At 38.6% G+C, this 17277-nt stretch overlaps 1 protein-coding gene across 4 annotated transcripts; it reads left to right on the forward strand.

The window, feature by feature from the left end:
• Nucleotides 1-572: 572 nt before the first annotated feature.
• Nucleotides 573-13100, forward strand: Hcf (Host cell factor). 4 transcript variants are annotated; one of them, XM_076447639.1, is made up of 8 exons: nt 573-654; nt 2761-3074; nt 3936-4640; nt 4797-4948; nt 5020-7893; nt 8777-9013; nt 9082-9466; nt 10045-13100. In XM_076447639.1, exons 2-8 carry the CDS (start codon nt 2915-2917, stop codon nt 10149-10151), a joined length of 4620 nt encoding a protein of 1539 aa, XP_076303754.1. In that variant the 5' UTR covers nt 573-654; nt 2761-2914; the 3' UTR covers nt 10152-13100. The 4 variants fall into 4 exon arrangements, with proteins under 4 accessions (XP_076303754.1, XP_076303753.1, XP_076303752.1 ...); XM_076447638.1 differs by having other exon boundaries at nt 636-654; nt 2528-3074; XM_076447637.1 differs by lacking the exon at nt 573-654 and having other exon boundaries at nt 671-3074.
• Nucleotides 13101-17277: the final 4177 nt, after the last annotated feature.

A 17277-nucleotide genomic window follows, 5' to 3' on the forward strand; every position in this document is an offset into this window, starting at 1 on the left:
CAATGTTGCTATATATATATATATATATATATATATATATATATATATATATATATATATATATTTAGTGAGGCAAGCCCGCCCATTGGTTATAAAGATCGTATAAAGTACAAGATATTCTGGATGCTGTGGGCAGGTATTGGTCCACTTTCAATGCACAATATTACGATTTGATCGTCGGAAGACATAGCGAAATACGTTGATTACATTTAATCGATTATATCTGCATTAAAATGGAGCCTTTTCATTTTTTATCATTAAAATATTTATTCCACGTGCGTACACCTTTTTGTCTTTTTTAATGAAATGAATATTATTTAACTAAAATATAGTTTTGTATTGTTTTTCTGCATAAGTTATGTTTTTATATGCTCTACTACATACAATAATACAACGAATAGATGATAGATTTTACAATAATTTTGAGTGGAAACGTGTGATCGTAATTCGGACGCCGTAATACAGGACTTGTGCAGAACGTCTTTTTCAGTGGTTTTCAATCCTTTTACCGAATAAACTTACAAAAATCCCTAGAACACTATATGTTGGTAATATATGCGGTCGTTACCGACGCAAGTTGTGTTCAATGGTGGACGAAGATTGCGGAGGCCTCTTGTGCGTGCCGTCAAACTACTGATTGCAACAGCTTTTTCGGCAAGTACTAAAAACCTCTTGTTGAATGTTCGTCACGTTAGACCGAGCCGCCTATACAGGAGAATTCATTGCAATTCGGAAAGTGATTATCAGTACATAATGAAATCTTTAATCGCGCCGATTTTCGTCAGTTTGACGGAAGTTCCAAAAGAGACATGAAGCTGTGTTTGTTTTGAAGCAGACACGAAGAATGTTGGTAGATTAACCTACAGTCGAGTATATAATCAGGGCTCTGTTTGATTCTAACGATGATTGTGCAACGTGAAAAATATATATTGTCTATTCAACTTAAGATTAGAGCAAAACACAACAACAATGGCGGCACTGGTGGTCACGTGAGGAATCTCCCATTGGCCTCTTTTGTGCCGGGCAGGGCCGTACCTACGTACAGTATGTCTGAATAAAATCTTTCGATTACTTTCCTTCTTACAAGAAAACGACATAAGAAATACTGATGCGTTCAAATCTTACACCTGACTGCACACATTTTTTTAATGTAGTTATCATTGTTCAAGTATAACACAAAGTAGAAGCAGTCATGATTACAATTTTATAGGGTCCCCTTTATTCAATGTACCCTCTGGCTTCATGATACGCCCCTGGTAAGGTCACGTGGTTTTGTTGTGTTTTGCTCTAATCTCAAGTAGGACAGATAATACACTACCGGAATAACAATAAAAGTACTTGTGGATAAAGACCGAATCCGAGTATTTTTCTTAATTAATTTTCTGTTTAGATACTTTTCCATTGACTATTTAACTCAAGATTGCGAGAAAACTCACCATACAAATATTTTACACATATCTTGCTATAGTACATCCTGAAAACAAGAGCCGTTAGACCGTGTATTTTTACTTCTGTGTTTAATTAGATTTAGAACTATTTTCTTTGCAAAAATAATAAACTTGTAAAGTGTTTGGACTTAATCTTATTGCAAGCAGAAACAATTTTGCTCAGTCTCGAATGAGACAATGAGAAGTTCTTGTTGTATTTTGTTTCAATCGTAAGTCAAACAGACAGTAAGTGTTACTGTTTCTGACAAGGTTCGTGTGGCGCTAGTGCAGCGACTGCACAGTGAATAAAGTTTATATGATAAATATTTACCCATAATAAACTATGTTTCCATTGGCTCTAGTACTCTATACTCTATACAATTAAACTGTGCACGGTAACACCACTAAAAACGTTTATTTCTACAATGCGAAAAAAATGTTCTTTTCTCTTTTTTCCTGTATGGTGGTGACAACATTACTTGCTGCACAAATACTATCTATATCACGCGAGTAATCCCAGATAAGACTAGTTACTCTCCATTGATTGGCTGACTCCGAAGTGCCATCTCGTGAAAATTAGCAGAGGAAGAAAAAGAGATTTTTTAAGATTAATCTATATATAGTTTATTAAATAAAATATTATCGTATACTTTCAAAGTCACAGTATGAAGGTTTCTAAAAATTTAACCACTTTTTAATCCTTATTCGTTCCGCATCTGTGCATTTATAGTTTATCCATAGAATGAATTAATTGATCATGAGTTGAGAGTCTAATATAAGCCTTAGACCATACATATAAACCTATAGACATGGCACAGATAATTTCCCTTGAAGAAAAGATTAACTGAATTTGTGACGTCACAAATTACTTTTATCTTTTCCTCAAGGAAAAGTATCTGTGCCGTATCTATAGGTTTATATGGTCTAAGACCATGAGAGTATAAATTGTCAGCTCTGCCACCCAGAAGCATGGCGCTGCGAACTGGCCATTGAGTATAGCAACGTAAGAAAGAGCAAGGATTTTCGCTGGTAACTTTGGTAGTTTGAGTGGGGGTGGAAAAGTATTCTGATCGCCAGTGTACATACGTGTTGCGTTACAGACGTCTCCTGATTCGTATGGAATTTTCGTAATTTAAAACTCTTATCGGAAGTTTATCGCGCTACGTCACGCTCCTATGAATCCTTCGTTCGGACAGTATCGGGAAGAAAGTTCGCGAGATATTACCGCTAAAGAAAGGTTATAATCGAAAAACTCGGATATCGACGGTGTTGAGAATATCGAGAGTAGTAGGTTTTCATCGAGTGTGTGAACTTTCGAATTCCTTCAAGTTAGGGGACAGACGGATCGTGAACAGTGAAGGTGCTAAAAGTTCCAAGATACGGAAGGGCGCACTATCTACGAAACCATCGGGCGCCCTACTGCTCCAGGGGTAACTCGGTGGTTCATAGTCGCGCGGTATGAACAAATGATGTGATCAACGGTCATCATGGCGGCACCCATACTAAAGTGGAAGCGGATCACAAATACGACCGGGCCCCAGCCAAGACCCAGACATGGACACAGGGCGGTCGCTATTAAGGACCTTATGGTTGTTTTCGGCGGTGGAAACGAGGGCATTGTTGACGAGCTTCATGTCTATAACACGGGTAAGTAGCATCGCTGCTGTGCGTCTTTTATGCGCGCCATTCTTGATGATTCCCGCGATCAAAGATGGCGACATACGTTGTCAAGACGGTCACCGGCCGGATCGCCAAAGAAACACGAATCCCGTTCGTGTCAAATGTTGTATCAATATGTGTTTTATAGATTTCGATTGTATCCCAGCCCAGGATTTTTCAGTTTCGTATGACAAACATTTAGGTGGTTTCATACATCGAATTGGCGCGATCTGTCATTTTTCATGTGTATACTCTACGGGAGCGGCCATTGCTGTCTCGTACGCCCCACCACTGTTACGCCGTGTTTCCCGTCGTTCCACGTTCACGTTTCACCTTTCCTTGTCTTTTTTCCTTCCGTTCCTATTTCTCCTCCCACTCTCTTCCATTTTACATTTTTACATCCCCTTCGTATTATGCTAGCCCGATACATTATTCTTTTAGGTTTATTTTAATACCTCTGCGCATGCATATTTTGGCGCGCGCTCTACATTTAATTTTGAAAAGTTCTCTGATATATATTTTTGTACAGAAGCGTCTGTTGTATAAGAACTACATGTTGATAGTATTAATATGGTTGATATAAGTAACAATTCTATATTTTTTATATCTCTTGGATAATAGTACCTAATCTGATCTCTTTCAAGAATATTATCTAATTTATCAGTTAATCTTAATTCACAATAAACTATGTAATGACAAATGTTCATGGCTTAGCAGAATAAGCTGTTTAATCTGATTCAAATAGAAATTCTTTGTATAAAAACTTTATATAAGATTATAATAAAAGAAGAAATGAAGTACTCCTAGTTATACCTTGTTTGTTTTACATGCTGTGTATACTTTTTGCAGCAACAAATCAATGGTTTGTACCATTGACAAAAGGTGATATTCCACCTGGCTGTGCAGCGTTTGGACTTGTTGTCGACGGAACCCGGATTTTGGTGTTCGGTGGTATGATAGAATATGGGAAATATTCGAATGAGCTTTATGAACTTCAAGCCAGCAGATGGGAATGGAAAAGACTAAGACCGAAACCGCCAAAGCAAGGTCTTGTTCCACGTCCCCGTTTAGGACATAGTTTTACCCTTATTGGTAATAAGGTCTTTGTTTTTGGAGGTTTATCTAATGCCAGTGATGATCCTAAAAATCACATACCAAAATATTTAAATGAGCTGTATACCCTTGAGCTGTTCCTCGACGGAGGAACAGCTTGGGATATACCAAACACTTATGGACCTGAACCACCACCCAGAGAGTCTCATAGTGGGGTAGCTTATACTGATCGGAAAACGGGAAAAACAAGTTTGGTAATTTACGGTGGTATGAGCGGTTGTCGTTTGGGTGACTTGTGGTTTCTTGATATTGATACAATGACTTGGAACAAACCAGTAGTTCATGGACCTACTCCATTACCACGTTCTCTCCACACTGCCACTTTAATCGGTCATAGAATGTACGTTTTTGGAGGATGGGTACCACTTGTTGAGGATGTTCAAGTCGCAACCCATGAAAAAGAGTGGAAATGTACAAGCACACTGGCTTGCTTAAATTTAGGTAAGATAGTATAAGTACATTGTCATTAGAGGTGTGTGAGAACTCTAAAATGTTGGGTACCTAATGGTTAGGATACGATCCCAACATTTTCAGGTTCTCGCACATCTTTAATAGTCATACATCGAATAAAGATATGATTATGCAATTTTATTCTAGAAACATTGACATGGGAGGAATTAACACTCGATACTATGGAGGACAATGTTCCTCGTGCTCGTGCTGGTCACTGTGCAGTTGGTGTGCATAGCAGACTCTATATATGGTCTGGTAGGGACGGATATCGCAAAGCTTGGAACAATCAGGTTATTGTTAGTTCTTACAATAATTTGTTAGTGTAAGAACAGTTTTATCTATTTTATAATTTGATACGACTGTTTAGGTTTGTTGCAAAGATTTATGGTACCTTGAAGTTAGTATACCTCCTGCTCCATCCAGAGTGCAACTAGTGAGGGCATCTACTCAGACATTGGAAGTTAGTTGGACAGCAACGCCATCGGCACAGTATTATATACTGCAAATTCAGAAATACGATATGCCACCGGCTACAACCGGCACATTTCCTACAGTCACCACACAAACTACCACCACACCTACTACTGCACCAGCAGTGGTTACACCCGCAACTGTTCCTGTTACATCTCCGCCCATTGCTACCGTTGCTGCTCTCCCATCAACTTCAACTACACCTCGACCATCCGTAGCGCAGACTCCAGTACGAATACAATCATCTGTACAAAGTCCAGTACAAAAACCAGTACCAACACAAGTTGCAACAAAACCAGCAAGTCCAATGACGCCGAGAGTAGCTGGAAATCTTATTCGAATTCGTTCACCGATAGTTACTTCGGCACCGACAACTACAGAGCAGGCTCCGGTATCTAATACAACAGCAACGGGTCAAACACCGGCTGCAATGTCAGGTATTGCTGCCTTGGCTGCAGCAGCTGCCGCAACTCCAAAAATAAGTATGAATAATGTACCAATCCTTCCACAAACTACAGCCAATACGATTAGAATGAAAAACGCTCAACCTGGTCAACAAATACGTTTCGCCGCGCCTGGAGCAACAGTGCTGCGAACCGCGTCCCCGCAACAAAGTAAACAAATTATTCTTCAGAAACCAGGCCAGAATATCGCCGGTCAACCACAAATTGTACATCTTCTAAAAACTGGGCAAGGAATGGTAACTGGTATGCCTAAGGTTAGTCTCATTCCTGGTAAGGCTGTTCAAGCAACAGGTGCGAAACCTCTTAATCAAGGACCGACAATATTAAGATTAGTAAATCCGAACGCTGTGACAGGATCTAAGATTCTAACGACTATGAAAACATCTAGCATTGTCGCGATGAGCAAAGGTCAAAATATTAGCGGCAAACAAACAATAATGATTACGAAACCAGGAAACAACGGTGGCCTGGTCGGCCGTAATCAAATAATTGTAGTTACAACCGGTTCAGGTTTAAGGGCCGTGCAGGCTGTTACCACATCTCAAGCTGGTAACGGACAAACGAGTAATATCACTACACCGGTGAACGTTTTACCTTTGTCAGCGACTAATCACGTAACAAATCAGCAAGGAGTGAAGATGATCGTAGTTTCATCCGGGGCAATGGGAGGTGGAACTGCTGGCAAGCCAATTACAATTACGGTTCCAGGTCAAGGTGGTGTACCAAAGACGGTAACGATTGCTACAAAAGGAAGTCCGCAAGCCATTTTTAACACTGGAAAGAATCAAATCGTTACTATGCCGCAAATACAGAAAGCACCGGAAGCTGTTACAGTGTCTGGTAAACCTGTGACGTTACAAATGTCTGGAGGAATAGGCGCGAAAACAGTAACTTTGATGCCTACAAGTAGTTCAGTGGTAACTACTTCTAGTGCGTCAGACGCAATAGATACTAGTAAGATGTTGTTTGTCCCATCGCAAAAGCAACCATCAGCTTCACTAGCATCCACAACCGATGGTCCTGCCACAACTGATGCAGCACTAGCTGCGTTAGCTGCAGAAGCAGGTTTAATAGATCCTGTTCAGGAGCCTTCGGGCAGTTTATCTTTCATGGTGGCAACGGATGATTCTGGGGCGGGAGACGGTAAAATAGACAATAGCTGCAATGGTAGCGAAGCTACCACGGCGGCAGCTTTGGTCTCTCAAATGGGAGCTGGTGAAACTATGCAAGTCGTTGGCAATGGTGATTTCGTGATTCCTCAAATGGATGGTCCAGCAGACATTCTTTTATCGGAAGATGAAGAGAATGATAAAATGGATGTGGACGAAGACCCTACAACGGAAGAACAGGAAGAGGCGACGCCAGCCGTTGAATCTGCAGAACTAGAAGAAGATATTGGTGCTACAACCACCGACGATGTTCATATAGAAGAAAGTGATGTAAAACATCCTGAAACCTCAGAGGCTACTCCTGAAGTTCCTGTTTCATCCAGCGCCGCAGATGAACTTCCTACAGAGCCGGAGCCTTCGGTTGAGTCACAACCAGATGAAAGCGAAGTACCCGTAGAAGCTACTAATGACACAGAACCGGTAACCGAAAGCGATATGCCAACAGTAACTAATTCATCATTGAAGGAAACACCGGTTAATGCTGACATCGTTGCTACGCCAGAACCCGTAGAAACTCCATTGGAAGAGACGTCTATGCCAGACGCTGCGGATCCATTGGAGAACGAGGAAACCGAACAAACTGAAAATAATGACACGAAAGATTATGAAAAGTCGCCAGCTTCTGAACATTTATCACCTGAGGATAGTGCATCACAGTTTTCATTAGAAGATAGTCAAGACGCAGTGAAAGCTAAAGACGAAGACTCAGAACCATCAATGGATCTTCCCGAAGAAAATTCTTCAATGGAGAAGTTAGAAGATAATGATGAATCCATGGCCGCGGAATCTTCTATGACACCCGCCGATGTAAATATACCAGTAACAACTCCCATTGTAACACCAGATATCAAATTAGAACAACCCGATGAGCCAATGGAACAAGCAAAAATGCCAGAACCACTGATATCTTCTACAAGTAGCGTCCCGCCGCTACTTGAGAAGGATGTGGATGTTAAGAAACCAATAACACAGATCAAAGTCGAAGCGAAAGAAGAACCCGTTAAAAAAGAACCTTCAAAGCAGGATAAAATAAGTGATAGTAGATCAGAGAGTGGAGATGATTCTACAGCATTGACTACGCTAGCTACAGCTGCCTTAGGTTCAGCCGAACAACCAGTAAAAATAAAAACTGAACAGGTAAAATACTTTTACATAATATTTACAAGGTGGTCCATTGAACTAGAAATCCTTGAATATCTCATGAGGAGTTGAAGTTATCCAATAATGTACTTGCAACAGTTTGGCACGTATGATGGTGTACAAATTTTTTTGTAAGTGGGAAACATGTTGAAGTTAAGCATTTTTTAAATTCGTAATGTGGTAAGGTTTCATATTACTAAATTTGAGGAATAATAAATGATGCCAATTAAACTACAAACATCGAGCTTCTTATCTTAACTTATGCCTCTTAAGTTAAATTTGTCTTTGGTTTCTAACAGTAAGTTCGAGAAATGTCTTAAGTAAGTCAACAAATCGGAAGAGCAATTGAAAAGCGTAACATTCACCTAAAACTTTGAATTTATTTCATGTTCATCAGTGTTCAACTATATCGTGATCTTAAACTTTATAATACATTAAACTTTTAAAAATCTCTTTCACTATTAAGGAAAAAGCAGAACTTCTTCTACATGGTAATGGATACTTTTTTACAATGAAGATAATGAACAATTTCACAAACGGTATCCCAATAAACCAAAACCAGCAACGTTAGGAATACAGAAACTTGTTGAGCTGTTGAAGGAGACTGAAAGTGTCGCATAACAAAGAAACCGAGGTTTAAATGATCAGAAGATGAGAATTAAGAAGCTCGATATTGTGTAAAAAATGTAAGGTTCCACTTAAAAAGAAATTGTAATTCTACGTCAAACAACGTTTAGAAGAACATATATATTTGTTGATAACTTCTTCAATCCTTAGGGAGATATTCGAACGTTTCCAGTTAAACGAAACACCTTGCACATAATTACTAAAAGGAAGTGACAAGATATTATGAAATAAATTATTTAATAAATATTTATAGAGTGAAGAGGAAAAGAAAGAGGCGGAGTGGCACGACGTGGGTATAATAAAAGGGACAAGTTTTACTGTACAACATTATTATTTGACTTCTGACGAGCCAATTGATTTGGATATTTCGGCGAAGTCGTTAAATATGGATATTTTTAAGGGAAGAACCAAAATTTCCTTAGAACCTGGAACCGCTTACAAGTTCAGAGTCGCTGCTGTAAATAGTTGCGGAAGAAGTGCTTGGAGCGAGGTAAATCAAATATTTATAAATAGTCTGGAAAACCAAATAATAAATATCAAATTTATTTTTACTTCAAGGTATCCGCATTCAAAACGTGTCTTCCGGGATACCCTGGAGCACCTAGTGCTATCAAAATCTCTAAATCCACGGAGGGTGCTCAAATTTCTTGGGAACCACCGTCCAGCAACGTTGGACCTATTTTGGAATATTCTGTCTATTTAGCTGTGCGGAGTGCTAGTACCGCGTTGAATAACGACGGGGAACCAAGAACAATTTTGTCGACTCCAAATCAGTTAGCCTTTATTAGAGTTTATTGCGGCTCGAATAACTCCTGTTCGGTGACAAATAGTTCCCTTAGTTCCGCTCACGTTGACACTACCACGAAACCGGCCATAATATTTAGAATAGCAGCACGAAACGATAAAGGATACGGACCGGCAACCCAAGTGAGGTGGTTGCAAGGTATATTTATTTTTTCTACTACATTATTAAATAAGTTTGTTCATCGCGTTCGAAAACTTGTTAAATACTCTTACCACTACAAATGTAGTAAAGTCGTGATCTAGCTCTCTGTGGATCTCCACTATCACTGTCCCTTCAAGAAGCTCGAGCTGTCTCGGTCGTCGAGCGCGGTCCGTCATAAAAAAATTAGTTTCCCTACACTTGGGCTGGACACGGTTGGCCTCAAACGCTTGCTTCCCCCACCAACGTTTCTTCCGTGCAGAGCGCACCTTCGTCGCGTTCGCCGATGTTTCATGCATTCGTTGCTCCACCGTAATATCGCTTACTGGAAGGGGACAGTGAATGCTACGATGGAGACGGTTTTGTCTCAATTGAGACAAATGTGCTCAGAACATCCCGATCTCTGCCCCAGCTCGGAACAGGCGATGGGAGCTAGATCGCGACTTTACTGTACCACTAAAATCTCTCAAATATTTGTCTACCTTTTTCCGATCATTCTGATCATTCCAATCATTTGAAAGAAATAATTTAGAAATTGGTTACATATATATAACAATGAATGAATTGTTTACCAACAGATCCCACTACTGCTGTGAAGAGCAATCCCCAGTTGAAGAGAACGAGTACGGACATACGCTCACAGGCGAGCTCTCCACCGAAGAAAATGAAAATAGAAGCCAAGTGATAATTTCTCGTGAGCCAGTTTTCTTGCTCCTTGAGAAAAATTTACTCATTATTTAATTCCCGCTGGTACACACGCCTAACAACGATAATGAGGAACAGTGCATCGTTCGAGTAAGCGACGTGATATATGCGAGTTAATTAAAAGAAAAAAGTGAATGCACGATAAAGAGCGACGAAAGAAGTGTCCACAGCTAGATTGAGGTATAAACATAAGGGTTAAAAAAAAGAAGTATTTTAAGTGTTCTATACGAGTACAAGGTCTTTCTGTACCGCGTTTTCTGACTCACCGTTATTCTCCTATTCCTTCGCGGACGCGCGACATTTTTCTGTAAAGATAACACGAGTACTGTTAATAAATGGCAAGGTGGTTATTTTGTAGTTAAACAAGTTTTTTCATGTTTATACTGCTTTCTATGAATGTGGTAACATATCGATGATGGTTACACTTGCATCATTTATCAAGCCCAAGTATGTTTTTGTTTAACATATCGGCCATCTTCAATTTCGATTTTCTACAGGATAAATGATATAAAACATGGATATAGACAGATATAGAACGGTGAAACAGAATTTTTATTTGATTTTTGCAAAGCCCTTGTTAGCGTTTTTCTATATTATGTTCAATTGATCATACTTGGAAGTTTTTATTTAAACTTATGAAAACGCACGTATAGAATTTTTAATACATTTTGGAAGTCGGGAACACTTCCTACTACATTTAAATATTTATTGTAAATATTTGTTTAGAATTTTTGTCTAATAAATGACTTTAAAAATTCACAGTACGATGCAAGTGTATGAAGCAGAAGATTTGATTATACCATTTTTCTTTCTGTTTAGAAGTCGGTCGATGCTACACTTTAATCTGGTTACTTTTGTTACTGCCAATTGCTAAGAAAGCACGGAATCAATAAGAGAAAGTAGCACGGTAGTGTAAAAATTCTCTTTACATGGGTGCGATACAAATTCACCTTTGCAATTTTGTTATTGCTTTCAATAACAAAGCAGAGATCTTTTGTAAAGAAAAGTGAATAAAAGGAATATAAGTTAGTAGAATTGCACATATTGTTCGTGAAAGATTATAACTTGATTTCGGTGGCGTTGATATTTTAGAAAATACAAAATTTGAAGAAAGTTAAGAATATTTTTAGATGGCAACGAAATAATTATTCGAATAGTATATCATTATAATATATTATGTCTAATATAAAGTTTAATCTTTTAAGATGCTAAGAATTTATATAGGAAGCATAGAAAGAATTTATATAGGAGGAAATAAAACAATCACGCATTAATGCACTGATGCATTAACGAATCATACGTCTTTGTTTGTGTTGAGCATAATATATTTTAATTCAATCATTTAGGAGTTTACGAAACTCAGATCGGACAAGCTGATAATAAATTGCAAAAATTGTCTTGGTCGCTTCAGAGTTCATTGAAATGCAATAATTTAAGCGCACATTTTACTTTTACGTTACAAATACACACTCTTTTTGTTGTTTGCTTCTAGCTTAATCATTAACACAGCATTTTAAAAATGCTTAATATGTTATGTTAAAAATTTACATTAACAATACCCTTTATGAACTGAAATATTCGAAGTGTGTTGAAAAGTTTAAACGATCTCAAGGACTAATAACTTTCAATTAATTTCGTGTACCATTTTAATTTTATTAATGTACTGAAAATATGCTCAATATATAATATCGGTATAAAATTAACATTAACAACGTAATAATACACGTGTGTCCCATTGGATATCAAAAACATTTGTACAAATAATTGATAAAAGTTATTAGTTCTTCTCTATTGTTTTGTAAATTGTGTTGACAGGCGATGACACTAGACCATACTGGAACATTCATTCATAATTATTATAATACTGTGCAGATAACACATTGTGAAATGTACGTACATGGGATACGATATTCTGTTCTTTGTAAAGTAATTTTTAAAGCATGTATACTTTCCATGCAATATCCGAATATACTGAAAGGATCTATAAATAAATACAGAAATACATTTTACATGAAATATTCGTTATTTCATCATAATGTTATTCATAAATAAAAATATGTTCGTATACAATGGATAAATGAAACTCTAAAAACTGCGACTATACTAAAATTAAGAAAACAAAAAGGAAAGGTACAAATTTTGTTCTAACATTCAAGTAAGGGTGTCATAATCTGTCTACTGCACATATACCAGACACTTGCAAAAAGAAAACGGAAATCGGTTGTGTATGATGAAAAATGATTACGGTAAAGAAAATTTCTTTTCATGCATTTTATAGGTTTTTATTAATTTTAGTATAGGAAGTTTTTGTTCATTATTCATTAATATTTGTATCGAAGAGGGCAATCGTCTGTAGAGAACGATACGAATAACATTTGTAATATAAATTAAAAAACCGTTTTTTAAATAATCGAAAACGAAATCAGTGGGACATATTGAAGTGTATTCATCGTAATGACAATTTTGTAACATAGTTCATTTCTCTGCATGTGAGAATTTCGCGTCTTGCATTTTTATTACTATGAACGACCCTTGGCAGTAACGAAAGCAAATGTTTACACTAACACGCTCAGTTATCTTGTCCTTAGTTTGCTTGACTTGTAGAGAGCGAGGCAAAGAAGTCTCGTAATTAAGACTTTTGTTCTCTTGGCACATAAGAATGTTCAAACGGATCGATGAGATTGGTTTCTCGTGAACTTGTACACCCCAAGTTTCAAAACCGCGTTCTGTGATGAAGCATTAGGGAAAAAAAGTAACGCGGCAACATCGGACCACGATTTTACTATAGACTCTTTTCCTACGTAACTATAACTTAAAAAGACGAAGCCTTAGTATGCTTACAATTTGCATGATGACGTACGTGAAATACTAAACGTATACAAAGTGAATTGTACGCAGTAGAAAAATTTAAAAAAAAAAGAGAGAGCGAGAAAGAATAAAAAAACGCTGCCGCGAAAGTTTGCCGACGCATCAATGGCAAAGTTTCTTTGCGAATGCAATACGAATTGCAAATGCAGCGTGTTTGGCGCCATAAGACGGATCAAATTACACTGCACTCAACCTACAACGGTACTGAATTATATACAGTTTGTATTTTTCGACGAAATTTCGCGGTCTCAACGTACGCGTTGCTGCGAGCAATTTTAAAACTGTTTTTTAGTAATAAAAAGAAAAATGAATTCGTAGGTAATTGATCCTTTCCGATAAGGTACTAAAATATAATAGGGTAACATTGAGACGGTGCATACGAGAAGGATAACTCTAAAGTTTCGTGAAACGAAGCCTCGATTTTTGAAAAATAACTATATAAAGACGAAAAGGAAGAGAAAAAAAGCAGCAATCGTCTTCTCGTACATATCCTCTGAAAGTTTACCGAATTTTGTAAATAAACCATTTAAAACGTGTCGGATATACTTAAATGTTTAAAAAAAACCACAGCTACAAAATTAGTGTGCCTGATCGCAGACCCAGGTATCGTTTAAGGAAACCAATATTCGCTAATTCGAATTTTATACCTCGACATAAATTTACGTTCTTGTAATCTTGTAAAACAATTCTCGCTAATAATCAAAACGCTACACGTATAGATCAATGTACTTTTCTAAGAAACGACACCACACCTATTGTATAGCTAATAATTATCATTTCTAAAGATAACGAACTTTGTGCAAGGTCTGCGATTGAAATAAAAAAAAAAGAAAGAAAGCGGAACATAATGACACGCTGTTCAGCAAAGAACGAACCGTTCCCTTTATCGATGCAGGTTAATTTCGAAACTGACTAGTGCAATATCATCTCATTACGTTTCAGACAGCGTTGGACGTTTTTAGTTCGAGCGTCGAGATTGTATGTTTTTCTTATCAGAAGTTGTTTACGACGGAAACATACGATTTCGTTAACGTTGAAACAAAGAGACAAGTTTGTATATGCTTTTGAAGCAGGCTCAGCTTCGTAAATCAAATCAAGGACAAAGAATCGAGAACGCGAATGATTTTAACATACGGGGAAAGAATATAGAAGCTCTCAAACCGAACCGCAAACAGAAGTGATCCCGCATAAACGTCACACCGACCGAGAAAGTACCGAACATTTCGAGAAGACAATATTCATGTGCGCAAGAATCGACGTAAATGTTACTCATAGTAGTCGGTATGGATGTATATCTATATTGTAGAGAGAGAGAGAGAGTGAGAGAGAAATGGTACCTTCGAGATTTTCTTCCCCCTCTACGAAACCCACATATTGTAGAAAGAGAAGAAGAATGAACATATTAATTATACTTCGAATGTGAAAGATACGACAAGAAGTTACCGATTTTTCACGGATAGTATCGCAAAGAAAACTGTGTACCTCTGACCGAGTATATTTTTCACGGAAAGTGCAACGTTTCTACGTGTATCTCAATATTAGAATATGGAACGTTCCACCTGATTTTCTCATTCGAAACATTTTGCGAACTTATTAGCCGACGATTACGCTGTTTCGAGGATTACGCTGTTACCATACGAAATTACCGTGGAGAACTTGCGCGAGAAGACTAACCGGTCAAATAATCAAATTACACATTTCTTTGTATACACAGTAGTAAATAAAATCCCACATTTGTGCCCTGTATTATAACATATATAAAAGTGAGATAAGTTGAAATTAATTGGGTCGTCTGAGAATTATTTTAGCCCTATAATATTAGATTATTAGATGTTGTGTATTCGAATATGCTGCGCAAGTGAATCAGAGCAAAGGGAGATTCATTTTGACAGAGTTAATAACAATAATTTATTCTAAGCTCATATTTTTACTTGCTTTATGGACTTATGTCTCTATCTAGGTAACTAGTCCTCGAATTAGGGCACAACTTTTGGCGATACCGGGTATCAAAGTAATTATTCAAAGAAAATCGTCTAACGCTAATTTAATCAACAATGTGGCTACCACCTATTCCCACAAATACTTCCGCGGAATAATTAGCCCGAACTCCATTAACTGCAATTTGCTACATCAATGCCTATTTGTCGAAACAGCGTGTTCGTTGATCGTTCTATTTTAGAAGATAAAGTTAGGTGTGCAGACCACACACGAGTGTACATAACACTCGACGTACGACGTTCGCAGCGATAGATTATTTTTTAATATCTAGCTCGAATGTTTGGTATCAGTTAGCGAACATCTGCGCAGCTGGATCTAAAAAGTATATTGTCGCTGTTTGGAAATATGTTTCGCATGACAATGACCGGATGCCGACACGAATGTCTGGAGCACATTGTAAGAGAAAAAGAATTGGCCGATCGATTATTGATTCCCGGTATCTGACAAGAGTCTAGCCGTGCCATTGCCGATCCTTCTTCTCCAATTTTATAATATGACATGAACGTAAACATACAATATATGGTTGCCGATGAGTTCTACCGCTTACATCAGCGCTATCCAAACGAGGGTGCGAGCCCTTCGAGGGTTTCCCACTCCCGTCTGCATCATCAGAGAAACCACGCGACCCTGAAGAGGATAGCATCTTCGACGACAAAGGAGCTCACACGATCTGTGATTATAGTCTGTTTTTCTAAAGACCTGCCTTTCGCCAGTATGATGATAATTGTCTTCCCCATTCCGATCTCCATATAATTATTTATCAGCCTGGAATAATTGGGGTGCGGTGGACACTGAAGACTGGCAAAATTCAAAGTTATACCAATATAAGACCATAAATGAACAAACAGATCTATCTCACGCTAAAATCCTCTATCACAAGTTTTGAAAAAGAACATGGTCAACTAATCTTTTCTAGCGTCCCATTTATCATGTTTACCAGGAACCGGTTTTATTAATCTCTCGGGATTTATTCTATTTTAGAGGGAAAATGAAAAGCGTGAGCGGTCGTATCTCTTTTGAAAAGCAGACTAAAGTGACAACAAATGCTGGCAACGGCGGCATGCTGCGCGAGGAGAACAATTGGAAAGGGAAACATGCGCGTGAGGAGCCTCACCGCTGGACAGCGCTGGCTTATATTATACCCCGACAGCACAGTCTGCCCGAGCCCACCGCCGGACCCAGCTAGCCGAGCCCCAGCCCGACACGTTACGGGCTAACGCAATGCTTGGCTCAGCGTTGAGACCAAATCAGGACGATTTAGCCTGGCCCCTGTGCACAAAAGGGCGCGATTTTCACCTGCCGGGGGCTCGAGCCCAGAGCCTGACGGCCGGGCTGGGATTCAGCCTGTTTTTGAGAGGGCAGCATGGTATCACACTAATGTGGCCAATCAGTGCTTCGATTGGGCCCAACTTTTCTCGCGCATGCGCGACACAGGGCGGGTCGCATCAATGTGGCAGTACTTTGCAAATGCGTAGCAGTCTCCCTTGTTACCGACAAAAGTATAATAAGTTAATAAATAAGACCTTTGAGGGCGATTGCTGCCTAGATTGACCTTTATCTGGCGTTTTTGACTACTGAAAAAACCCGTGTTTGTATTATCACGCAATGAGAACGCGAATCCCGCACCCTTGCAATCTTGCAAATCGGCTGAATCCTAGCCCGGCCGGCAGGCCCTGGGCTCGAGCCCTCGGCAGGCGGAAAACGCGCCCTTTTGTGCACAGGGGCCAGGCTGAAACCGAGCCGGTGTGCCGTCGGGGTATATACATATATATACATATATTAAATTTCTCATATATTTTATTTAAGTTCGCACGCAGTCAAGGTCGCTGCATGCGAAAAATGAAACCATAACGATGTAGATGATAATTTGCGTATACAGGATGGGGCGTTCGTTTATGATTGGAGATGATCCGCTGTTAAAAATGCGGATACGATTACTGTGAGATCACGTAACGGTGAGAGGGAGAACCGATGATGAATGCGAGTCTTGCGTTTATGTTTGAACACAATACATACTACCGTTTAGAATTAATAATAGCTTTTAACGCTGACACCATGATATTGGCGAATGTTCATGTTTCATCGTTTCACTTGTACATTTGTTGACGATTGACGCGGGTTAAATAATATGTACAAACCTGATTTGTTTCTTCATATATAGTTTTTCTTTTTCGTAAATCATAAGCGAACAAACTTGAGTAGTGTATACGTTGAAGTTACCTTGCCTACTGGTAAGAATT

Source organism: Lasioglossum baleicum, chromosome 3 (assembly GCF_051020765.1).
Source record: "Lasioglossum baleicum chromosome 3, iyLasBale1, whole genome shotgun sequence".
In the NCBI taxonomy this organism is placed as follows: Eukaryota; Metazoa; Arthropoda; class Insecta; order Hymenoptera; family Halictidae; genus Lasioglossum; species Lasioglossum baleicum.

Bases quoted from the DNA above. Each gene is read 5' to 3' on its own strand.
- Hcf (XM_076447639.1), top strand. From the start codon at position 2,915: ATGGCGGCACCCATACTAAAGTGGAAGCGGATCACAAATACGACCGGG. The intron at 4,949-5,019 runs GTTAGTTCTTAC...ACGACTGTTTAG, and splicing joins CTTGGAACAATCAGGTTATT to GTTTGTTGCAAAGATTTATG. The intron at 9,014-9,081 runs GTAAATCAAATA...TTTTACTTCAAG, and splicing joins GAAGAAGTGCTTGGAGCGAG to GTATCCGCATTCAAAACGTG.